This window comes from Rhinopithecus bieti, unplaced genomic scaffold, assembly GCF_001698545.2.
Source record: "Rhinopithecus bieti isolate Rb0 unplaced genomic scaffold, ASM169854v2 scaffold_7967, whole genome shotgun sequence".
NCBI classification, from domain to species: domain Eukaryota; kingdom Metazoa; phylum Chordata; class Mammalia; order Primates; family Cercopithecidae; genus Rhinopithecus; species Rhinopithecus bieti.
The window spans coordinates 4131876-4157509 of NW_016806112.1; the positions used below are offsets into that span (position 1 = coordinate 4131876).

At 38.8% G+C, this 25634-nt stretch overlaps 1 protein-coding gene across 5 annotated transcripts in view; it reads right to left on the reverse strand.

Moving 5' to 3' along the window:
• RABGAP1 (RAB GTPase activating protein 1) overlaps positions 1–25634 on the reverse strand; it is a 173558-nt gene that overhangs the window by 140001 nt on the left and 7923 nt on the right. For 2 of the 5 annotated variants that reach the window (XM_017874797.1, XM_017874799.1), the window contains exon 2: positions 17107–17305. In XM_017874797.1, the coding sequence (XP_017730286.1) occupies positions 17107–17256 (150 nt within the window). In that variant the 5' untranslated portion in view covers positions 17257–17305. Of the gene's footprint in view, positions 1–17106; positions 17307–17571; positions 17591–25634 lie in introns of those variants that run through there. The other 3 variants (XM_017874798.1, XM_017874800.1, XM_017874801.1) reach the window with 3 other exon arrangements.

Sequence of the window (25634 nt, forward strand, 5' to 3'; positions counted from 1 at the left end):
AAAAAAGACAAGGCCATTTGTATCTTGGGAGGAAAAGAAAAGCAAATACAATCAATTCTACTACATACAGTAGTCTTGACTCCATGTTCTCTCAAGCTTCTGCATGTTACCACATTACAGACTCACTTCTTTGTACAGGACATTCTTAATATTTTCTCAACTATCACCTACTACACATAACCTTTCTTTTCTTCTTTAGGCAACAATTACGTTCTCACACAGTTCGCTCATACCTAGATTCTAGTACATGATGAATTGTATCATGACGACATATTTACTGATGTGTCTCCACAACCACCACCACTCTAACCCTCTTAATTATACTGAGTTCATGTTCAGTAACTTCGCTGAATAAAAGATCAAGCATTACAGAAGACAAGATTAGCAGGTTCTTTTTCTTTTCTTTTTTTTTTTTTTGAGACGAAGTTTCACTCTTGTCGCCCAGACTGGAGTGCAGTGGCGTGATCTCAGCTCACCGCAACCTCTGCCTCCCAGATTCAAGCAATTCTCCTGCCTCAGCCTCCCAAGTAGCTGGGATTACAGGTACGCGCCACCACGCCCGGCTAATTTTTGTATTTTTAGTAGAAATGGGGTTTTGCCATGTTGGCCAGGCTTGTCTGAAACTCCTGACCTCAGGTGATCTGCCCACCTCGGCCTCCCAAAGTGCTGGAATTATAGGCATGAACCAGCACGCCCAGCAGATTATCAGGTTCTAAAAAAGCAGTTATCAGAAGCCAAATCAGAAGATCAGTTTCGGCATTACTGAGATAGAGTGACTTTTGTTATCTGCTATCCTAATAAAGTTTGGCAATTTTCTTCCATCTAAATAATATCAATTATATTTTTCAAGAAGAAAGCTCTATGAGGATTAAAGAGTTTTAAAAATTAACAGATCTTTCTGCGTAAGAAACACTAGTTCATCAAAGCATCCCCAACCAGTATTTATAGAGTATGTCTGGGTAAGAGCTAAGATTCTCAACTGAGAGGAACATATCGTCAGGCAGATGGAGAAAATACATGTTTTGCTTTTATGGAGAGTTCTCACATTTTGATATGAGCTGTCAAAACATTTTATTAAGAAAAATACCTGCTTATGGATGACTACGTTAAAAAAAAAAAGAAATATATCTCTATGTATTTAACAGATGGGGTCTCACTATATTGCCTAGGCTGGTCTCCAACTCCTGAGCTCAAGCTATCCTTCCACTTCGGCCTCCCCAAGTGCTGGGATTACAGGTGTGAGCCATCATGCCCGGCCATACCTCTATGTTTTCTATAACCACACCATCACGTAACACTTTTCTTTAAAAGGCTTACCTAAAGCATTACCAACTCCAAGAAGCCTTCCTTGACCCTTCCCTCAAGCTGAGTTAGGTTTCCATCCTCTGTTCTGTATCACCCTTTGCTTGTCTATACCACAGCATTCATCTAACTATACTGATGTTGAAAATTAAATATGGCCAGAGAATCTCTACAGCACCTCCAATCAAGAGATATAGCCTATTTACCCAAAACCTTGAATAAGAACTGGACTTGTGACTTGCTTTGAACAACAGAATCCATGTGGTATAATTTCTAAGCCTCAGCCCTAAGGGCCTTATAGCTGCTACTCTTGTCCTGAGACTACCATGCTGTGAAGAAGCCTAACATGAGAGACTACATGGAGGAAGACCCAGCCATCCTACTTAAGCCCTGTCCCCACCCGACCCACCAGATGAATGAAGTTGTATGAGTGCAAGATCAGCAAAAACTAACCAGTCAATCACAAAATCAAGAGAAATCAACTGTTTTAACCCACTTGAGTATTGAGGCAATTTGGGGGTTCTTCTTACTATTTTATTTTTTTTAAAAGAGACAAGGTCTCACTGTTGTTGCCCAGGCTGGTCTTGAACTCCTGGGCTCCAGTGATCCTCTGGCCTCAGCCTCCCAAAGTGCTGGGATTACAGACATGTGCCACTAAAACAGGGCAGAGGTAATTTGTTACAAAGGAAAGACTAATAGAAACAAACGTAACAAGGTGTTTAATAATTGTCATCTACCCCAAGCTATAAGCAACTTAAATACAGGCACCAAATCCAGTTCATCTTTATTCTCATTTAGCCTTTTATTATTTTCTCTCTGGCTATGATGTTTTCTAGTTCCACTATCATTCCTCTTGGGACTTACTGTGTTCTTTGATGCCAATGATTTATATTTTTTATCACTTCTGGAAAATATTCAACTATTATCTCTTCAAGTATTTTCTTTCATCTTCCCCATTCTCTTGTTATAGAACACTTAAGATGGTTGGCCCTTCTCATCTTAATATTCACGTCTCTTAAGTGGTCTTTCATATCTTATCTTTCAATGCTATCTTCTGGATAATTTCTTCAGATCCATTTTCCAGGTATTTGATTCTCTCTTCAGCCATGTGTAGTTTGCTGTTTAACACATCTGCTGCACTTTTAATTTCACTGGCTCTAAATTTAATTGTAGAATTCTAGTTTCAGTTGGCTTAATTTTTAAATTTCTTTGATATTTTGTTCTTTTTAAATGTTTTCTAATTTTAAGTCTTTAATTATTTTAATCAAATTTCCCTTAAGGTTATACCTAATAATTCGAATGCCCAAGTTCTAGTGGAATTCAATTTTGCTGGGGTTTGCTAACTTGCTCATAATAAGTTATTCTTTATATATATTTGTGAATTCTGGATTGTGTGCTCTGTTTTAAGAGGGTTATCTGGGGGAATACCACATAGCCTGAGTGGCAAGCATGTTCTTCCAGAGTAGTTCTGCAATTGCTTCTGTAAGGTGCCTAGAGTATTACCAATCAAGGAACATAAAGTAGTGTAAATTCAAACTCTAAACATACATGAAGGCAAGCCTGTGGGAACAAATTTCCAGCAAGACCCTCCTCCAAATTAATGTCCAAGCTAAGAAACGTAAGTTTCCTTATGTTCTTCCTGTGACTACAAGTAGAATTTCTACCCTTATCCTTTCAAGTTAGGATGTAGCCCCTGAGTACACTTTATGAGGAGATCTCAGTTCCAACACCTCTCTCTCTAAACCCAAGGCCTTACCTCTTGCCCAACATAGTTATCAAAATCCAAGCACTTTGGTTATAAAGAATAGCAAATTCCTCAGTGCAGACCAAATGTTAGCCCATATGTATAGTTAAAGCTTTCAGTTCCCTCTTTGTTTTTGTTCCTTGAAGACTGTCATTACTTTCTTGTAAATACAGCTAGGCAATTAAAAAGGTGTTACATTTCAGCCAGCTTTCCTAATTATTTTATATTGGAAACTTCTTACGCTGTGTAGGTTATCGTATTTTCAAAAATGGGAATTCTTATCCTGTGGTAGATTACCAGCTGTCAAATGACCTTTCAACAAGACACTCAGTTGGGACTTTTGGAGTTTTGGGGTGGAATAGTGACAGACTTGTAAAACGTGTTTTCCAGTGGGTACACATGGACATAAAGATGGGAACAATGAACACTGAGAACTGCAACAAAAGGTAGGAAGGGAAGGAGACAGGGGGACAAGGGTTGAAAAAACTATCTATTGGGTACTATGCTTACTACCTGGGTTTAATTGTACCCCAAACCTCAGAATCATGTAATATACATTTGTAACAAACCTGTACATGTACCCCCTGAATCTAAAAGCTTAAAACAAAAATTTCTTTTTTGAGACAGGGTATCACTATGTTGCCCAGGCTGAACTGCAGTGGCTATTCACAGGCATGCTTTTAGAGCACTGCAGCCTTGAACTCCTCTGGCTTTGAGCAATCCTCCTACATCAGCCTCCTAAGTAGCTGGGACTACAGGTACACACAATCACACCCAGCTCACGGTTCCACTTTGAAGTTTATGTCCCAAGGATAAATGTTAGCACTAAAACAGAAACAAAAGAAAAATTCCAGGGCCTGGCACAATGGCTCACACCTGTAATCCTAGCACAATGGGAGGCTGAGGCAGGAGGACCACTTGAGGCCAGGAATTCAAGACCAGCCTGGCCAACATGGCGAAACCCCCTCTCTAATAAGAAAAAAAAAAAAAAATTAGCCGGGCATGGTGGCACACTGGCACGACTGTAACCCCAGCTACTCAGGAGACCAAGGCACAAGTCATCTGAACCCAGGAGGCGCAGGTTGTAGTGAACAGAGATTGTGCCACTTCCACTCCAGCCTGGGCAACAGAGCAAAACTCCTGTCTCAACAAACAAAACTCGAGAGCCTTGGAATTTATTAAATGTCATGTTGGCCAGGCGTGGTGGCTCACAACAATAATCCCAACACTTTAGGAGGCCAAGGTGGAAGGATCACTTGAGGCCAGGAGTTTGAGATGAGTCTGGGCAACATATGAAGACCTTGCCTCTACAAAATAAAACAAAATAAAATGTTTTAAATGCCATATTATACCACATCGAAATGGCAAAAAAAAAAAAAAAAAAATTGTTAGGAAGGTAGATAAGATGCTCTATAAATCTTTTTTTTTTTAAGTCATTTCGTTAGTCACTCTACTGGAGGCCGAGAAACGATACAAGGTTTCAAAAAGGAGAGTACTACTGCACAAGGTATCTCCAGTAACACTATTATACCTTCCTCTGATGACAGACCTTATAGATTTAACAATTTTAATTATTCCTCAATTCCAGTTCTATATATAATAACCCTACATAACATACAGATATAATGAAATTAAAACACACAAAGGAAATATTTTAAATTTGGAGAACATGTTCCTCAATTTCCTCATCTACAAAACACAATCATGCATTGCTTAACAACAGGGATACATTCTGAGAAATGCACTGTTGCGCAGTTCTGTTGTATGAACATCACAGAGTGTACTTACGTAAACCTAGGAAGCATAGCCAAGTATAAACCTAGGCTGTATGGTAGAGCCTGTTACTCCTAGGCTACAAACCTGTGTAGCATGTTACTATACTGAATACTGTAGGCAATTATAACACAATGGTAAGTATGTATGTATTAAACATATCTAAACACAGAAAAGGTACAATAAAAATACGGTATTATAATCTTTTGGGACCACCTTCATACATGTAGTTGGTTGTTGACCGAAATGTTGTCATGCAGTACATGACTATACAGGTATTTCTTTCTGGTAAACAAGACAAATGAATGATAGAAAGAATAAATATGACCTAGTATTTGCCAGCACAATAGGGTGACTACAGTAAAAATGGTTTAATTGTACATTTAAAAATAACTAGCCGGGGGCGGTGGCTCACACCTGTAATCCTAGCACTTTGGGAGGCCAACGCAGGCAGATTTTCTGAGGTCAGGAGTTCGAGACCAGCCTGGCCAACATGGCAAAACCCCATCTCTACTAAAAATACAAACATTGGCCGGAAGTGGTGGCACGCACCTGTAATCCCAGCTATTCAGGAGGCTGAGACAGGAGAATCGCTTGAACCTGGGAGGCGGAGATTGTGGTAAGCCAAGATCCTGCCACTTTACTCCAGCCTGGGTGACAGAGCAAGACTCTGCCTCAAAAATAATAATGATAACAAAATAAAATAAAAAATAAAAGAGTATAACAGTGCTGGTAAAAAATGATTTAATTGTACATTTAAAAATAACTAAAAGAGTATAATTGTGCTGCATACAGTTTCTCATGCCTGTAATCCTAGTGCTTTGAGAGGCCAAGGCAGGCAGATCACCTGAGGTCAGTAATTCAGTACCAGCCTGACCAACATGGCAAAACCCCACGTCTACTACAATTGTGAGAATTAGCCAGGCATAGTGGTGCACACCTACAGTACCAGCTACTCAGGAGGCTGAGGTATGAGAATCGTTTGAAACCAGTAAGTGGACGTTTTAGTGAGCGGCGATCACACCACTGCACTGCAGCCTGGGCAACACAGTGAGAGTCCACCTCAAAAAAAAAAAAAAAAAAGGTAGAATTGAATTGCTTGTAACACAAAGAATAAATGCTTAACGTGATGGATACCCCATTTACCCTGATGTAATTATTACTCATTGCACATCTGTATGAAAATGTCTCATGTAATGCATATACACACATTAATGCATAATTAATACACTTACTATATACCCACAAAAATTAAAAATTAAGAAAAACAGCAAGGCATGGTGGCTCCCACCTGTAATCTCAGCACTTTGGGAGGCCAAGGCGGGTAGATCACCTGAGGTCAGGAGTTCAAGATCAGCCTAGCCAACATGGTAAAACCCCGTCTCTCTAAAAATACAAAAAATTAGCCAAGCGTGCTGGTGTGCACTTGTAATCCCAACTATTCAGGAGGGTGACGTAGGAGAATCACCTGAACCCGGGAGGCGGAGATCATGCCACTGCACTCCAGCCTGGGCAACAAGAGGGAAACTCTATCTCAAAAAAAAAAAAAAAAAAAAAAAAGCTTTTTTTAAGGAAAAAAAAAAGACATAAGAGAGAGCAAAAAAAGAAGTTCTCTGGAAGATACCTGAGGGTTCCCCCCCATGTAACATAAATGATCAATCAAAGTAGAAACAGGAAGAGTAAGTCAAACTACTTTGAAAACTTATAAGAAAATTTTCAAATGGAGGAAATCCAAAAGGAGACAAGTTGGATTTACTTGCATATTTACTACTGCCTTAATTTCTAGAAACTGTTCCTAGGCTAACTATTCTACTTACACACAAGAAACTCTTTTTCCCAATCAAAGATTCTGCTCTCCTTCATACTAGTAACATACCATTTTTACTAAATAATTCCTAACAATATAATAAAATCCATAACCCCTGCAGCTACCACTCAATTTTTCTGCCCTCATTTTATAGCAAAAGTCCTTGAAAAAGTTGTCTATCTTTATTTCCCCTTCTTTCTCATCTCCTATTTACTAATGAACCCACACTAACCTTACTACAGTCTACTCTCTCCAAAAAACTCATTATTCTTGAGGGCTCCCAAGGCCTGCATCTTGTTATTTTTCACTTATTATCTAAATCAATCTTTTAGCCAAATCAGACATACCTGATCACTACTGCTTTCTTGAAACACCTTTGCCACTTGTCTTTCAAGGAATTCTGCTCTCACAGTGATACAGTTTGGCTGTGCCCCCCACCCAAATCTCATTTTGAATTGTAACTCCCCCAATTCCCACGTATTGTGGGAGGAACCTGGAGGGAGGTAACTGAATCATGAAGGCAGGTCTTTCGTGTTCTCATGATAGTGAGTCTCACGAGATCTGATGGTTTTTAAAACGGGAGTTTTCCTGCACAAGCTCTCTCTTCTCTTGCCTGCTGCCATCCAGGTAAGACATGACTGGTTCCTCCTTGCCTTCTGCCATGATTGTGAGGCCTCCTCAGACGTGTGGAACTGTAAGTTCATTAAAGCTCTTTTTCTTCGCAGTCTCAGGTATGTCTTTATCAGCAGTGTGAAAACGAAGTAATATACCTGCGTTTTCTTATATCTTATGAGTTATTTCTTCTCAGTTGTTTCTGCTGATTTCTCTTCATCTCAATCTCTGAATATTGGAGTACCCCAAGAACCAACTGTTATCTGGACGATTAGCAGGAAAGGGGCAAGAGTGGTAGCAAGGAGAGCAGGGGTAAATGTGCTCTGATTCAGAAAATGTTCTGGTATTAATGTGGGTAAATTAGATGTAGGGTATGAGGTAAAGAGAAGCAGATGATTCCTAGATTTTGGCCTGGGTTGTTTAGTCTAATCCTGAGCTAAACAGTAATGGCATTACCTTAGTAATGCCATTTACTGAGATGGGAAAGAGAAATTACGGTAAGTCAAGAATTGGGTCAGGAGAATATATTACATTTGAGTTGACTTTTAGCTATCTCTTTGGAGATGTCAGTTTGATAGTTGGTTTGTTTGATAGTTGGATGTACAAGACTAATACTAAGGAGAGGTTGGTTGTAGCTGCCATCAATAGTACTTACTTGCTATTTAAAGCTATGACATTATGGTTGGGTGCAGTGGTGATGAATTCAGAGATTCATCTCAATCTCTGAGTATTGGAATATCCCAAGAACCAACTGTTATCACTTGTCTCTTCAATATCTACACTCACATTGTGAGTGGTCTTATCTAATTCTGTAACTATTTTTTTATTTTTTCGAGATGGAGTTTCACTCTTGTAACCCGGGCTGGAGGGCAATGGCACAATCTAGGCTCACTGCAACCTCTGCCTCCCGGGTTCAAGCAATTCTCCTGCCTCAGCCTCCCAAGTAGCTAGGATTACAAGCTGCACCACCATGCCTGGCTAATTTTGTGTTTTTAATAGAAATAGGGTTTCACCATGTTGGCCAGGCTTGTCACAAACTCCTGACCTCAAGTGATCTGCCTGTCTCAGCCTCCCATAGTGCTGGGATTACAGGCGTGAGCCACTGCACCCAACCATAATGCCATTACTAAGGTAATGCCATTACTGTTTAGCTCAGGATTAGACTAAACAGCCCAGGCCAAAATCTAGGAATCATCTACTCTTTACCTCATACCCTACATCTAATTTACCCACACTAATACCAAAACATTTTCTGAATCAGAGCACATTTACCCCTGCTCTCCTTGCTACCACTCTTGCCCCTTTCCTGCTAATTGTCCAGGAAGCTTTTTTAGAAAAAATTTAGAGATACAATTCATAAACCATACAATTCATTCATTTAAAAAGTATGCTCAATGGTTTAAGTATATTCACAGATATATGCAACTACCAAAGTCAATTTAAAAACATTTTCATTACCTCAAAAAAGTGGCACAGGTCAGGTGCGGTGGCTCATGCCTGTAATCCCAGCACTTTGGGAAGCCAAGGCAGGCGGATCACCAGAGGTCAGGAGTTCGAGACTAGCATGGCCAACATGGTAAAACCCCATGTTTACTAAAAATACAAAAAGTAGCCAGGCATGATGGTGTATGCCTGTAATCCCAGTTACTCAGGAGGCTGAGGCAAGAGAATCACTTGAACCCAGGAGGTGGAGGCTGAAGGAAGTTGAGATCACACCACTGCACTCCAGCCCGGGCAACAGAGACTCTGTCTCAAAAAAATTTTTTTTAGGCTGGGCGCAGTGGCTCAAGCCTGTAATCCCAGCACCTTTGGCGAGGGCCGATGACGGGCGGATCACAAGGGTCAGGAGATCGAGGGACCAATCCTGGCTAACACGGTGAAATCCCCGGTCTCTTACTAAAAAAAGTACAAAAAAAAAAAAAAAATTAAAGCCGGGCGAGGCGGTGGCAGGCGTTCTGTAGTCCCAGCTACTTCAGGGAGGCCTGAGGCAGGAGAATGGCTAAAAACGCCGGGGAGGGGAGCTGTGCAGTGAGCTTGAGGATCCGGGCCACTGCACTCGCAGCCTGGGCGACAGAGCGAGACTCGGGTTCCAAAAAAAAAAAAAAAAAAAAAAAAAAATTTTAATAAAAAAAATTGTAAAAGCAGCACAATATACCCTTAACTTATCACCCTTCTATTCCCCCCAGACTCGCGCAACCAGCCCTAAGCAACCACTAATTTTCTGTCTCTAAAGATTTGCCTATTCTGAATATTTCCTATTAATGAAATTATGTAATTTGTAGTCTTTTGTGACTGACATGTCATTCAGCATAATGTTCTTAAGGTTCATCTACGTTGTAGCATCTATCAGTATTTTATGGCTTAATAATATTCGATTGTATACCACATTTTGTTTACCCATTCAGCAGTTGATGGTTTAGCTCTTTATACTTCCTAGAACTATCATTTACACATTCTTTCACTGCATTTTTGTTGTTGTTGTTGTTTTTCACTTTTCTTGATAATATCTTTTTTTCTAAGTAGAGACAGGGTCTCCCTCTGTTGCTCAAGTAGGAGTGCAGTGGGTATGATCACAATGCACTGCAGCCTTGACCTCTCTGGCTCAAGCGATCCTCCCACCTCAGCCCCCAAATAACTGGGACTACAAGAGCATGCCACCACATTCAGCTAATTAAAAAAAATTTTTTTCTTGTAGAGATGGAGTCTCTGTATGTTGCCCAGGCTGTTCTCAAACTTGTAGGCTCAAGTGATCCTCCTATCTCAGCCTCTCAAAGTGCTGGGATTACAGGCATGAGCCACTGCACCTGGCCCTAGCACAATGCTGAAGATTGGTGGTGAGTGCAGACCTCCTTGCCTTATTCTCAAACTTAGGGGGTAAAGAATCACTCTTTCACCATCAAGTATGATTTTACCTGTGAGCTTTTTGTAAATGTCCTTTATCAGGTTGAAATGTTCCATTGTATTTCTAGTTTAAGTTTTCTCATTTCTTTTTTTCATGAAAAGGTGTTAGATTTTGGCAAATGCTTTTTCTGCATCTAATGAGATGATCATGTGGGTTTTGCTTTTTATTCTATAGATACAGTATATTACATTAATAATTTTCAGATGTTAAACTAACCTTACATTCCTGGAATAACTCCCACTTGATCATGGTATGTAATCCTTTTTATATTTATATACCAGCTAAATTCACTTTGCTAGTATTTCAAGGATTTTTGTGCCCATATGCATTAAAGACATTGGTGTGCAGTTTCCCTTTGATGTCTTTGTCTGATTTTGGTATCAGGCTAATGGTGTTCTCATACAGTAAGTTGGGAAGTATTCCCTACTTTTCTATTGCAGAGAAGAGTTTGTGCAGAATAGATATTAATTAAGTATCTGGTAGAATTCAACAGTATAGACACCTGAGTCTAGGGTTTTCTTTGGGGTACTTTTTTGATTACCAATTAAATCTCTTTGTTATAGATCTGTTCAGACTATTTTATCAGTTTTGTTAGTGTCACTCTAGAAATTTGTACATTTCATCTAAATTATCTTATTTATGGGCACACAACTCTAGTATTCCTTCATAATTATATGTATTATCAGCAGTACTATCCCCTTTCATTTATGATTCCAGTAAATTGTCCTTTTTTGTGTGTTTAATCTAATTAAAGCTTTGTCAATTTTGTTGATATTTTCAAAAAATAAATTTCTGGTTCCACTGATTTTTCTCTATTGCTTTTCTGTTTAATTAATTTCTGTTCTTTTATTTTCCTTCCTTCTGATTGTTTTAGGTTAGTGTACCTTTCTACCAGGGTCTTAAGGTGGAAGGTTAGAATATTAAGTTTAGGTCTTTCTTCTTTCTTAATATAGGCACTTAACAGCTATAAATTTCCCTAAGAACTGTTTAAACTTATCCCGTAAGTCTTAGTATATTGTTTCTGCATTTTCATTCATCTCAGTATTTTCTAATTTCCTTTTTGATTTTTTTCTTTGACTTATTTAGAAGTATGTTGTTTAATTTCCCCAAATTAGTGAATTTTCGGTTTTACTTCTGTTATTGATGTATAGTCTCCTGCCCTTATGGTTGGATTAATACTTTGGGTACACTTGAAAAGAATGGAATGAATGTTCTGCTATTGTTGGGGTGAGTGTTCTACAGCGATCTGTTAACTCTAGTTGGTCAACAGTGTCATCCAAGGCTTCTTGGATGTCAACAAGTGTCAACAAGGCCTTATTGGTCGGCCTAGTTGTCCCCTTCAGTATTGAAAGCAGTGTATTATAAACTTCAGCAATTTTTTTTTTTTTTTAAATGAGACAGGGTCTTGCTATGTTGCCCGGGCTGGTCTCAAACTCCTGAGCTCAAGTGTCCACCCACCTCAGCCTCTTGAATTGCTGGGATCATAGGCATGAGCCACCACGCCTGGCTAACAATTATTCTTGAATTGTCCATTTTCTCTTCATTTCTGTCAGTTTTTGCTTCATGCATTTTGGCGCTTGGTTATTAGATATGTAATTGTTAGATGTTTGTGATGAACTGATCCTTCTCATTACAAAATGTCATTACTCATATATTATCTCTAGTAAAGTTTTTTGTTTTAAAGTCTGTTTTGTCTAAAATCAGAACAACCAATCCAGCTTTCGTACAATTGTTGTTTGCATTATATTTTTCCATCCTTTTAAATATATTTGTATCTCTAAACCTAAAGTATATCATGTAGACAGCATACAGTTGGATCATATATTTTTATCCAATCTAACAGTATCTGCCTTTTTGATTACACTGATTAATTTATTTAATTATTGATACAGCTGGATTCAGGACTGCCAACTTCATAATTTTTTAGTGTGTATTGTCTTTTTTGTGCCTCTATTATTGCTTTCTCTTGGACTTAGTAAATGTTTTCTAATGTAGCATTTACATTTCTTTAATGATTTTTTTCCATGTATGTTTTCACTTGTATCCTTGGTAGTTCCTCTAGAAACTTACAATGTACTATTTTTATTTATTATTATTTTTTCTAGAGAGGGTCTCACTCTGTCACTTGGGCTAGAATGCAGTGGTATGATCATGGCTCACCAGAGCCTCAACCTCCTGGGCTCAGGCAATTCTCCCACCTCAGCCTCCCAAATCCCCTTCTGACTACAGGCACACACCACAATGCCTGGCTAATTTATGAGGGTTTTTTTGTTTGCTTGTTTGTTTTTGTAGAGATGGGGTTTCACCATGTGGCCCAGGTTGGTCTTAAACTCCTGGGCTTAAGCAATCCACCCATCTCACTCTCCCAAAGTGCTGGGACTACCCCCCACTTTTTTTTTTTTTTAATCTTTAAGCTCTGTTGGACTTGAAATAATGTATATCTTATCAGAATGAGCATCTGATTTATACTCACTCAATTCCACTGAGAAATAGAAACATTATTCACACATAGCTCTAATCCCTTCCCCCTGCCTTTTGTGGTATTGCTATACACACTATATCTATAAATGTTAGAGGTCCAACAATAATCTATCACAATTATTACTTTATATAATTTTATATATACCTTAAAAGAAGTTGAGAAAAGAACCAATGTATATTTATAGTTTTCTTATATTAACCTTCTTGTTTATTATTTTGGTTTTCTTCATTTATTCTTATGAATTTGAGTTACTATATGGAGTTATTTCCCAGCCGAAACACAGATCTGTCCCTGTCTTATCTCCTTTTTCCTATTATTGGCAACTATATTACATTTCCACATCTCATAGGCCCAATAATATATTATATACATAGTATATAGTACTGCAGTAAAATGTAGTACTATATACTAAGATTTATGGGATACAGCTTCAACAGTTCTTAGGAAAAATTATAGCTGTTAAGTGCCTATATAGATATGCATGATATATACACAACACAAGAGAGAAGGAGAAAATACGCATTTATAGTGTCATTACTACATAATTATTTTTACTGGTGCTCTTTGATTTTTCATGTGGATTAAAATCATCATTTGGAGTAACTTGCTTTCAGCCTGAAGAACTTCCTTTAGTGTTTCTTATAAGGTGGGTCTGCCAGCAGCAAATTCTCTGAGTTTTTACCTCAGAACACTTTACTTCAAAGAACCTTCAGTTTTGAATAATAGCTTGGCTGGACATAGAATCGTTAATTAACAGTTTTTTTGTTTAAGTGCTTTGAATATGTTGTCCCACTGGCTTCTTGCCTCCATTTTTTTGCTGAGAAGTTAGCTACAAATCTTATGGGAAAGTTCCCTTGTAAGTTGATGAGTCACTTATCTCTTGCTGCTCTCAAGATTTTTTCCCTGTCTTTGGTTTTTAGCATTTTTACCAAGATATTCCTTTTTGTGAATCTCTTTGCATTTATTCCATGTGGAGTTCACTGAACTTCACATATATTATATAATTATTGTTTTTTGTATTTTGTATAAATTACTGTTTTTAAATAAATTTGGGATATTTTTCGATATTACTTAAAATTTTTTTTCTAGTCATTTCTCTTTCTCCTCTCCTTTTGATACTCCTATTACAAGCATGTTGGCGCACTTAATAGCTTCCCATATTTTTCTGAGCCTGTTTTTTTCTACATTGTTTTTCTTCATGTTCTTTAATTTCTACTGATCAAGTTCATTAACTCTTTCTTTTGCCAGTTGAAATGTACTGTTGTGCCCCACAAGTGAGTTCATTTCAGTTACTGTGATTTTCCTTTCCAGAATTCCCATTTGGTTCTTTTTAAAATGATTTCTATCTGTTTATTAATATTCTCTATTTCATGTGAAACTATCATCACGCCTTAATTTCTTTAACCATGATTTCCTTTAGTTTGTTGAATATATTAATAATGGCTACCTTGAAAGCTCTGTGCTAAATCAAACCAGTCACTCTCACAGGTAGTATCTGTTGCTTGCTTTTTTAACGGGATGTCTGGGTCACATTTTCTTGTTTCTCTGAATGTCTTACAGTTTTTGGATAGAAACTAGATACTTCAGATAATACACAGTACCAATGCTGAGTACTGGCCTCCCCACTGCAAGATTTGTTATTGTTTAATGCTTCTTTATTGGGTGACTGGCTAGTTGATTTTTGTAGATTCCATTGTCCTACTCCCAGTGTTAAGCCTCTGGTGTTGCTCCTCAGGGAGCTCGGACTTGAGATTGCTCACTGTAACTTTGGGATGAGAGTGGTTTGGGCAGGGCTCTCGCTGACTCTTGGCTTCTCTGACCACATCTAGCTTGTTAAATTACACTAATTGCTGTCTGACCGCTGTAATGACTTCAACAATGCACTACAGTATAAACTGCTCCATAGGCTAAGTCAATCAAACTTGGGTAACTTTGAAGTGAAAATTCCAGAGGTCAAGTGAAAGTTCCTTGGTGATCTCCTCCCAGCTGTGTTTTTCCCTAGTTGCCTCAGGCAAACTAGGATGTCTATAGTCAAGTCTAAATGTCCAATCAATCTACCAATTTTCCCCAATTACCTTTCACCACAACTTCCACTGTTTTTTTTAGAGTAACCTTAGGCTTAAACTTTTCTACACTCTGTCATGAATGAAGCCCATTCCTTTAAGAAGGCTGCTTCAAGGCCAACTTTTCCCTGTAGGTAAAATCTCTGAGACATGGCTTTGGAGCTGGAAGTAGAGATAATAACACACTGTGTCTCACTGACACCCCAGGGTTAGTTGCTCTGCCCAAAGTAAAGCCTCTGTCCCGGCAGCAAGGGGCTGGGGGGAAAAACGAGGCCCCCAACTCTAAGTCACACTTGGCCAGAAACAGGCATGCGGAAGCAGGATGAGAAATACTGATATCTTGCTCCTGCTCTGGAAGATAGCCCAGAATGGGAGTCGGTGGGGAGACAGGGATTATTGTCTTCTTCACTACACCAATATGGAGAGGAGTTACCAACTGTCTCAGCTGGGATACAGTAAGGAAAGGACAGGTCTTGTTTCCAATAACAGGTTCTTGCCGCTCTGACCAAATTTTAGTAAATTTTCTTGAATAAATGTTTTTTCATTTGCTGTATTTCCTTTAAAATACTTTCAGAGACCTTAAATGTTTTATTTTCGTAATTGTCACTAGTTCTGCTGGGGAGTAGAAAGAACATGCTGTCATCCTACAAGTCTCTCTTAACCAGTGAGCTTTTAAAAATATAAATTAGATCATGATTCCATTCAAAACGCTCCAAAATTTTCCCCTTTTTTTTTTTTTTTTTTTTTTTTACAAAGCCCCACAGTTCCTACTAAGCTCCACAGGGTTCTACACAATCCAGCCCATGCCCACTAATGGATCTCATCCTTTACCGCTTTTTACTTTGTTCACTCTGCTCTAACCTCTGTCCTAGCAAGGGTGGTTCTCCTCATGGTCTATTTGCTGCTCCCACTGGAAAGCTCTTTTCCCAGATTTTTCCACGGCCTTCTTCCTCACTTCATTTGGGCCTCACCTCAAATGTCATCTCAAGACCTTTTCTAAAACAGCACCTGTCATTCACTCTTATTAATTTTTTTAAGTTTTACTGTATTTTATTTATTCCTCTATACATTTGAGTAAGAGTAAGGGTTGTTTTCTTTTTTGAGACAGGATCTCACTCTGTCACCCAGGCTGAAGCGCAGTGGTGTGATCATGGTTCACTGCAGCCTCCACTTCCTGGCCTCAATCGATCCTCCCACTTAAGCCTCCTGAGTAGGGGAGACCAAAGGTGTGTGCCACTACACCTGGTTAATTTTTTAAACTTTTGTAGAAATGGGGTTTTGCCATGTTCCCCAGACTGGTCTCCAACTCCTGGGCTCAAGTGATCCACTTGCCAAGGCCTCCCAAATTATAGGTGTGAGCCACAACACCTGGTAAGTTTTCAAAATTTTGACAAAATTTTTTTTTATTATACCTTAGATTCTAGGGTACATGTTCATGACGTGCAGGTTTGTTACATATGTATACATGTGCCATGTTGGTGTGCTGCGCCCATTAACTCGTCATTTACATTAGGTATTTCTCCTAATGCTATCCCTCCCCCTTCCCTCCACCCCATGACAGGCCCAGGTGTGTGATGTTCCCCACCCTGTGTCCAAGTGTTCTCATTTTGACAAAAATTTTTAAAAGTCAAGGAACAATCATAATGTTGTTCACTCTTTATCCACATATCCTGTTTTGTTATTCTTCACAGCACCTAAATTTACTTGATATATTTATTTTCTTATTCGCTTACAGTCTATTTCCCCCATTAGAATTAAAGCTCTAGAAAGGCAGGGAGCTTTGCCTATGTTGTTCACCACTATACCTCCAGTATTTAGAACAATAATTGGCACATAAGCCACCACTTAGTAAACATCTGTTGCATGAAAAGATGTTAATGTATTTTTAAAGCTACTTATAGTGTAAATGACAACTTTAACAGATAATCTGTTTTTATTTATATCAATAAAGAGTAGAACAATAATAGGGCATTGGAAAAGAAGTAATAGTGGCTGAGAAATTATAAACAAAAATGGCCAGGTATTTAAAGTTGTTTCAATAATCCTAAAATGGATTTTCGTAAATAGCATCTTTGACCTGCCAGTGCTCTTACATTATGTAAACCAGGACCAAACAAAACAAATACTTGTAGTTCAATGGAAAAGTGAAAACAATACTAAAATGACAAATATTTATACTATAACCACTAGTTTTGACACTTAGGGGTATTGAAAAATTTAGGAAAAGCTAATCAGAGTGAAAATCTTTAATCAAATATAAACTTCTCACTAAGTTTAAACAAAATTCTTTGACATTAAAGAAAAAGAAGTATATTACTTCCATGTTCTCACTTTCCTCCCATATCCATTTTCTGTTAAGGCCAAGTTTTGCAATGGGCTTAGAAATGCTAACCAAAACAAACTTAGGTTACGAAGTTTTACCTTGAGTCCTGTTTTCTCATCATCACTTCCATTATTTGTAGATGGTGTCTCATCTCCTTGCCTGGAAACCAAGACAAAATCTTCACTATTAAGAGTAGATACTGAGTCTGAAGAGACACTGATTTTTCCAACAGAAGCCTTGTCATCCATAACTCAAGAATGAGTCTCAACACATGAATGATTAAATATATTTTAAAGCCTGGAAAACAAAAACCATAAAGATACTTAGATAGAATGTCTGCCAGATATTCAATTACACTCTACTTCTTACACAACATATATTGCATTCTTTTAAATGCTTCAAAATATTTTCTAAGACTTTCACTACTTATAGCTTAGGGTTTTTTTGTCTTTGTTTTTTATTCCAGATAAAAAGGGAATCTCATGCTATTCAAGGCAAAGATACTTCCGACTTCAAAAAAATAAATAAAACATATTCCCTTCAGGATAACCCTAAGTACTTACAGTGATTTCTTTGGGCTAAGTTGCAATTCAAGTCTTAGCCTACAAAAAGATATAAGTATTAGCCTTCTGTTTTCTTTTCTTTTCTTTTCTTTTTTTTTTTTTTTTTGAGGCAGAGTCTTGCTTTGTCACCCAGGCTGGAATGCAGTGGTGCGATCTCAACTCATTGCAAGCTCCGCCTCCCAGGTTCATGCCATTCTCCTGCCTCAGCCTCCTGAGTAGCTGGGACTACAGGCAGCCGCCACCATGCCCAGCTAATTTTTTTTGTATTTTTAGTAGAGACGGGGTTTCAACGTGTTAGCCAGGATGGTCTCGATCTCCTGACCTCATGGATCCGCCCGCCTCGGCCTCCCAAAAAGCTGGGATTATAGGCATGAGCCACCGCGCCCAGTCTAGCCTTCTGTTTCCTACCCTCTAATTTTTAAAGTTGTAAAATGTAAATGAAAAGGAAAGCACTTAGTTATTGTGAGGGTACAATAAGGTTTTCCTAGAATTATTGATACTTAAGTTTAAAATACTAACATGGTTTTAAAAGGCCAAATTTCACATTTACACCCAACAGAAAAAAATTCAAGGCAGTTAAATTTTAGCATAAATTCTAGAGCTGGGAAATACCTTACAAAGCAAGAAATGAGAAGTTCATTAAAAACTGCATCTTCCCACACCAGTTTCTTAGAACTCAGCTCAATATGAACATTACCCAAATAAGAGTTTTATACCAAAAATTCCTAGCAAAAAGTATAAAGCAGTGTCGCTTAAGAAAATTCATTCAATTATTTATTGACTCTTGGAATAAAACTTAAACTCACCATCATTTTTAAACCTAGTTCTGCAAACTTTGTGGCAATGTTTCACTTGGTTGTGAAAACATCAACAAAACAATATAATGTTACACTCAGAGATTTAACTAACAAAAGTAGCTATGGCTCCATGTTCATCTAGTACCCCAGAGATGTAAGGTTCTAAAAATATGTTTAATTTTCTGACTGGGAAGTCCTTATTTATGCTTTGGATTTTTGATCATTGATTATATATTTATGGAGCGTACACCATGTGTCAAACACAATTTTCCCCTAAAAGGCCCACATATAAACACCTGGCAGGAGAAACTAAACAATCCTTAAGTACTATAGTTGGAAGAAAACTTAGAAATCTAAAATCAAGTTGATGGCAAGGTAAAAAGAAGGAAAAAAAAAAAAACCTTACAAATCAATACTGTTAGATAAAGAAATGGCAACCCCGAGAAAAGGTCATTTAACCAGTTAATGGCACAGCTAAGGCTAGAACCCTGGATTCTCTGCTGCCTTTTATTTAAACTAATTCCCCTGTTTAATAGCTATTACACATCTGCATTTCATAAGACCAAATCTAAATACGTAGCATGGCATTCAAAAACATTTCAAATTGTACTTCTGAAAATTCAAAGAAAATGTTTTACTTAATTCATTCAATGAATACTTATTGAGTGATTAATGTATAAAGAGCAAGCTACGGTAAACAAAAGAAAATAGATCCTTGCCCCAAAATCTATACTTTAGCAGAGAACAGAGGCAAATCGTACCTAATAAGTACTGATTTAGGGTAAAGAAAATTATGGGAACATGTTGGGAGAGGGACTAACTTAGACCTTAGCTAAGGATATATACTTTATTCCTTTAGATATTTGCCCTTCCAGGATTCTCTTCCTGAAGTGGTTTCCTCACTTCTCATCACTCATGATGTAAAATCTCCCTCTCTTAGTAGTCTTCTCAGTCCACTTGCCCATTCCCACCCCAGAAGCAAATGAACTGTTTCCCTTATATCTGTTCCTACAGCATTTTACATTTGATTTTTCTACAGTATCTATTATGTTGTTTCATAATTTAATGGTGCCTTTTAATTGTCACATCTCTATTTTACAAATGCGGAAATTAAGTCTTAGAGAGATGTTGTAACTTATTCAATGTAATGTGATTAGAGTCAAAGTCAAAAATTAAACCCAGTTATCTGACTCCAAAGGCTATACTCTTTCCATTAGATTATGAAGCCTTTCTAATGCCACAAATTTGGGTCTTGTCCCAAAACACTCAGTACTGGGTAAAGGAGTCTTTATCTTTTTTTCAAAATTTGTACTTTAAGTTTTCATGCTCAATCAATTAAGTCTTTTATCCATCTTTTATAATGTGATTAACAGTTGGATGGCAGAGAGCCTGGGAAAGTGGTCTAAAGCTCTGGTCTCAGAGACACTAACAACTTTGTATACCACTACTCTGGACTCAAAAGCAATGTACTTTGGTAATTACACTAAGGAACTGAGATTCGGCAAGCTCAAAGTTCCACCTACTTTCTTTGAGAAGGTGATAGGAAAATACACCTTATAAAATACTTTATTATTTGTTTTGGCAACTGAAAGTGACTGAATCACTCAGCAGGAATGAGGTTTATCAAAACACTAAGTAGTACAGGAAAAATTATACAATAAGATTCCTTTTCTCTGGCCTCCATGGACAGAAGTGAAGAGGGAGCAGTCCATCAGCTGCACAAACATAGATAAAACCACCCATTCCCTGGCCTCCACAATGAAGAGGTATCCCAGAACTTGCTGCACTTCTGCCAAATTCTAGAGATTCACAACCTCTGTCTCAAGACCGTAAGGGATTTCTTTTTAATCCCTACTCACACCAGTGACCGTAAGAAGTCCCCTACTCTAATTCTTCATCCTTCAGACTTTAATTCTAATTCCCATTGACAATAAAGTATCAAAATTCCTCCCTCCAACACCCTGCACTGCCACTTCGCTTCTCCACAGCACCTATAACCGCTTGACATGTATTTCAGTAATTTAAGTATAATGTAAACTAGAACCTAAGGTTCATGAGGGCAGGGATTTTTGTGTCTGATTAAGTGTTGGATCCCTGGCACCTGTAATAATGCCTGGCACATAGCAGGTGCTCAACTATTTGTTAAAGAAGTAGGATAAATAGCAAATAAAGATGGAAAAGAGCAAGAGCCACCCAAGGAGAAAGTAAGGCCACCTTTTATAAATTGACAAAAAGAACAGAGGTCATATTTGTGATGCTGAAGCACACAATTATGAGTTAAGAAAAACCTAAGTTAAAATACTGGTTCTGGGCGGGCACAGTGGCTCGTGCCTGTAATCCCAGCACTTTGGGAGGCCGAGGCAGGTGGATCACGAGGTCAAGAGATTGAGACCATTCTGGCCAACATAGTGAAACCCCGTCTGTCCTAAAAATATAAAACTTAGCTGGGCATGGTGGCACACGCCTGTAGTCCCAGCTACTCAGGAGGCTGAGTAAGGAGAATTGCCTGAACTCGAGAGGCGGAGCTTGCAGTGAGCTGAGATCGTGCCACTGCACTCCAGCCTGGCAACAGAGCAAGACTCCGTCTCAAAAAAAAAAAAAAAAAATACTGGTTCTACTACTAATAGTATGAGCCTGTCACACCGAGCCTCAGTTTCCATAGAGGTGGTTATACTATCGATCTCATAGAGCTAGTGTACAAACTACTGAGGACTATATATAAAACATTTAACAATACACAAAAAACATTATAAGCACCCAATAGTTATAGCTTTTCAAAAACTAACTTCAAATTCAAAAAAATTTAAGTTTTTAAGTTATTAACTGATTTAAGCTGAATGCCAAATTAAAATATTCAGACTATCCCTTTAACTTCTTGGCTTGATGTCTATAAGTGCCTGTATGACTTATTTGGTTGGTTAGTTTGGGAAACACTTTACTGAGAAAAAAGTAAATAATTTCCTAATTTGTCCATTCCTAAGTGTTTAATGATCTAAATAAAGCAAAATAAGCAACTTTGGAAATAAACCCGTTTATATATCTACAAAAAGGAATAGAAATGTACACATTTTTATCTCATTTTACTCAGTCCCTAACAATGTCTATAAGATAGATAGAATAAGGATTATTATCCCCATTTGAATAAGATACATATTGCCTGGTATTTGGTAGTGTAGGCATTCAGTTTGTCTCCGTCTCCTTCTTTTATAGAAGTGACGAGCCCGAGATCCCTTGGTCCAAGTTACCAACAGCGCAGGTTTGGTGGATGCAAGTTCAGGGATGGGCTTGGTATTTGGTGAGACAGGGTGTTCTTGCTGGTGTCGCCCCAGGCTGGAATGTGGTAGTGTGATCATAGTCACTGCAAGCCTCTGGAACATCCCGGGGCTCAGGTGATCCTGCCTATCTCCGCCGTCCCTGAGTGCCTAGGACCATCAAGTGGTGTGCCACCACACCTAGCTCATCTTTTTTAAAAAATTCTCAGCTGCGGCGCAGTGGCTCACACCTGTAATCCCAGCCTGTGGGAGGCTGAGGCAGGCAAGATCACGAGGCTCAGGAGATCGAGACCCAATCCATAGGCTAACATGGTGAAACCCTGTCTCCTAACTAAAAATCCCAAAAAAAAAAAAAAAAAAAAAAATAAGCCAGTATGGTGGGTGGCGCCTGTAGTCCCAGCTACTTTGGGAGGCTGAGGCAGGAGCAACTGCATGAACCCGGGAGGCGGAGGTTGCAGTGAAAGCCGACATCATATCCCACTGCACTCCAGCCTGGGCAAGCAGAGCAAAGACTCCGTCTCAAAATAATAATAATAATAATAATAATAAAATTTTTTAAAAAAGTTCTACCTCGGCCGGCCGCGGTGGCTCAAGCCTGTAATCCCCAGCGACTTTGGGAGGCCGAGACGGGCAGATCATGAGTCAGGAGAACTCGAGACCATCCTGGCTAACATGGTGAAACCGTCTCTACCTAAACAAATAAAAAAACCTAGCCGGGCGTGGTGGCGGGCGGCCTGTTAGTCCCAGCTACTCTGGACGGCTGGAGGGCAGGAGAATGGCGTGAACCCGGGAGGCGGAGGCTTGCAGTGAGCTGAGATCCGACCCATGCGACTCCAGCCCTGGGGTGACAAAGCAGACTGCCGTCTCAAAAAAAAAAAAAAAAAAAAAAAAAAAAAATCTCAGCCATCCAAAGTGCTGGGATCACAGGCATAAGCCACTGTACCCAGACTTACCTCTCTTTCAAAAAAGTCAAGTCACTTAAGGTGATAGACAATTATGTTCACTTATACAGCTGCCTCCATCACACCTAAAAGTTCAATTATGCTTTATTTTCATTATATCTACTCTCACTACTTTTATTCTTACAGAGACATTAAAGATCACTAGAGATTTCTATTGTAAATTAGTATCATATACCAAAACTCTACGAACTTTTTGCCTGCTCTGTGCCTTAAGTGCCAATTTTACGCTCAATTATGTACCCCAGTATAAAATGCATCTCAATATTGCTAAATAAAGGTTCACATTTAGCCAGGAGCAGTGGCTTATGTCTGTTATCCCAACAACTTGGGAGGCTGAGGTGGGAGGGTCGCTTGAGACCAGGGTATCAAGACCGGCCTGGGCAGTATAGTTAGATCCCATCTCTAAAATAAGATATTTAAAAATTAGTCAAGTGTGGTGGTGTGTGCCTGTAGTGCCAGCTACTTGGGAGGCTGAGCCAGAGGACTGCTTGAGTCCAGGAGTTCTAGGCTGCAGTGAACTATGATGGAGCCACTGCACTCCAGCCTAAGTAACTGAGTGAGACCCCGTCTCAAAAAAAAAAAAAAAAATTCACATTCATTCTCAATCTCCTCTTAAGTACTGTGGTTAATGGAGTGAAATGGAAAGAACTGGCCATGATAAAACCTCTTTTAAGAGTCCTTCAAAGGCAGTCAGTTCTTCAATAATCAGTGTTTACTTTTTTAAAACTTGAACTTTTCTTTTGAGACAGAGTACTATCAGATATTTATATTTTGTCTAGCTAACAAACATCTGAGAAGTAACAAACAGTGACATGCAGCGGCATGGATTTGCTAATGTGCAATTAGCAGAGGCAAAACCACCTCCCAGTAAGTGACCTACCTAGCTTAATAAGAGGTATGGGTGGTACTAATAATTGAACCTGACACACTTGAGACAAAATGTGCTAGTGCCTCGTCCAAAGCTTGGTTAACTTTTATTTCTTTGGTTTTCTTGAGATTTTCTTATTGAAATAGTAGTATTAATGCCTCCACTTCTACCACTTCAATGGAACTCCCCACTGTTCTATTGAGCCCCTCTCAAAAATACTACCCCTTTACTTCTCACTTTCACTGAACCTCTTAAAAACCATCAACACTACAAAATTTCACAACCCAAATAACTATTTCAGTTCTTATCTTACTTCCACCTGCTGAAGTAAATGAAAATGCTGGCCATTTTCTTATTCTGAAACTCTTATCCTTTTGCATCCATTTCCTACCTCTATCTTTTCTTAGTTCTCATTTAGGTTCCTTTTCTTCTGTTTTTAAAATTACATCATCATCCCTCTTTTCCCTGGCTATCTCATTAGCTAACATGGGTACAGCTTTCTATTGTATGCTGATAATACTCTAGCACTATCTTTTCTCTTGAATTTCACACGGGTATTTGTGTTATATTTTCTTTTTCTTCTATTCAGTATCAAAGAATCTGATATGTGCCAGACACCAGGTATAGTGTTATGGTGAGGAATAAAAGATACTCCTTACCTTTGACAGGCCTACAGTGCTAAGGAAAACAGACTAGCAAACAGATAAGTATAGCGCTTGTTATAACAGAGGTGTGTAAAGGGTGTTATAAGAATACACAGCAGGGCTCTACTATATGTGTCCTATGGTCATCTCAAAACCAATTCCTTGCATCCAAAACGAAACCATTTAACCCCCAGGTGTCAGCAGATTCTTCTTCCTAGATTCTCTATCCTGGGTTCTCTATCCTGGTTAACAGCCACAGATTGAAAATAACATCAAAGAAAGAAAAAAGAAAGGAAAAAAAGGCACAAGAAACCAAACCGAAACAAATCTTGATTCCTCCTTTTCTTACCCTCCCTTGGAATAATGGATTTTAGTTCTAAAACATATCCCAAATCTATTCCTTCTTCACCATCCCTCATGTCATTGACTTGTATTTTATTCTCTTTCAACCTCACTATAACAAACATCTTTCACTCTAGACTCTCTCTAGTCATTGATTATTTAGCCCCCAAAGTTAATTCCTAAAACTTAGATCTGATCATATATCCCATCCCTCTCCCTTCCTCAAAACTATTTATTGCTTCTGACTAAAAATACAATAAAATCCTAAATCCTTATATTATTTAGTTCTTCAAAATCTGGAGCCAATTTCCATTCTAGTCTTATCTTCTTCTGTCACACCATACTATATACACAAATATGTCATGCATTTTAATGCTCTCAAGCCTTTTCCTATGCTGCTCGCTCAGCTGGGAATGTGTTTTTGTTTCCCCAATCAGCCGTTCTCCACCAACAGCAACCTAATAATACAATCAAGTATTCAACCTCCCCCTTTCCCTTCTGCAATGCTCATTATTTTCTTCTAGGGCTCCTCAGGCTTTTTGTTTTTTAGTTCTATCACAGAATTACAGCATTTACCACACAGTAAAGTAACATCAACACTTTTTTTCTTTCTTTTTTTTGAGACAGAGTCTTGCCTTGTCACCCAGGCTGGATGCAGTGGTATGATCTTGGCTCACTGTAACCTCTGCCTCCAGGGTTCAAGTGATTCTCCTGCCTCAGCCTCCTGAATAGCTGGGATTACAGGCACGCACCACCACGCCCAGCTAATTTTTGCTTTTGTTTTGTTGTTGTTGTTTTTGAGATGGAGTTTTGCTCTTGTTGCCCAGGCTGGAGTGCAATGGTGTGATCTCAGCTCGCTGTAACCTCCACCTCCCGGGCTCAAGCGATTCTCCTGCCTAGGCTCCCAAGTAGCTGGGACTACAGGCGCCCATCACCACGCCTGGCTAATTTTTATATTTTTCGCACAGATGGGGTTTCACCATGTAGGGCCAGGCTGGTCTCGAACTCCTAACTTCAGGGGATCCACCCGCCTCAGTCTCCCAAAGTGCCACCGCAGCTGGCTGTAATTTTCGTATTTTTAGTAGACGAGGTTTCACCATGTTGACCAAGCTGGTCTCGAACTCCTGATCTCAAATGATCCACCTGCCTCGTCCTCCCAAAGTGCTGGATTACAGGCA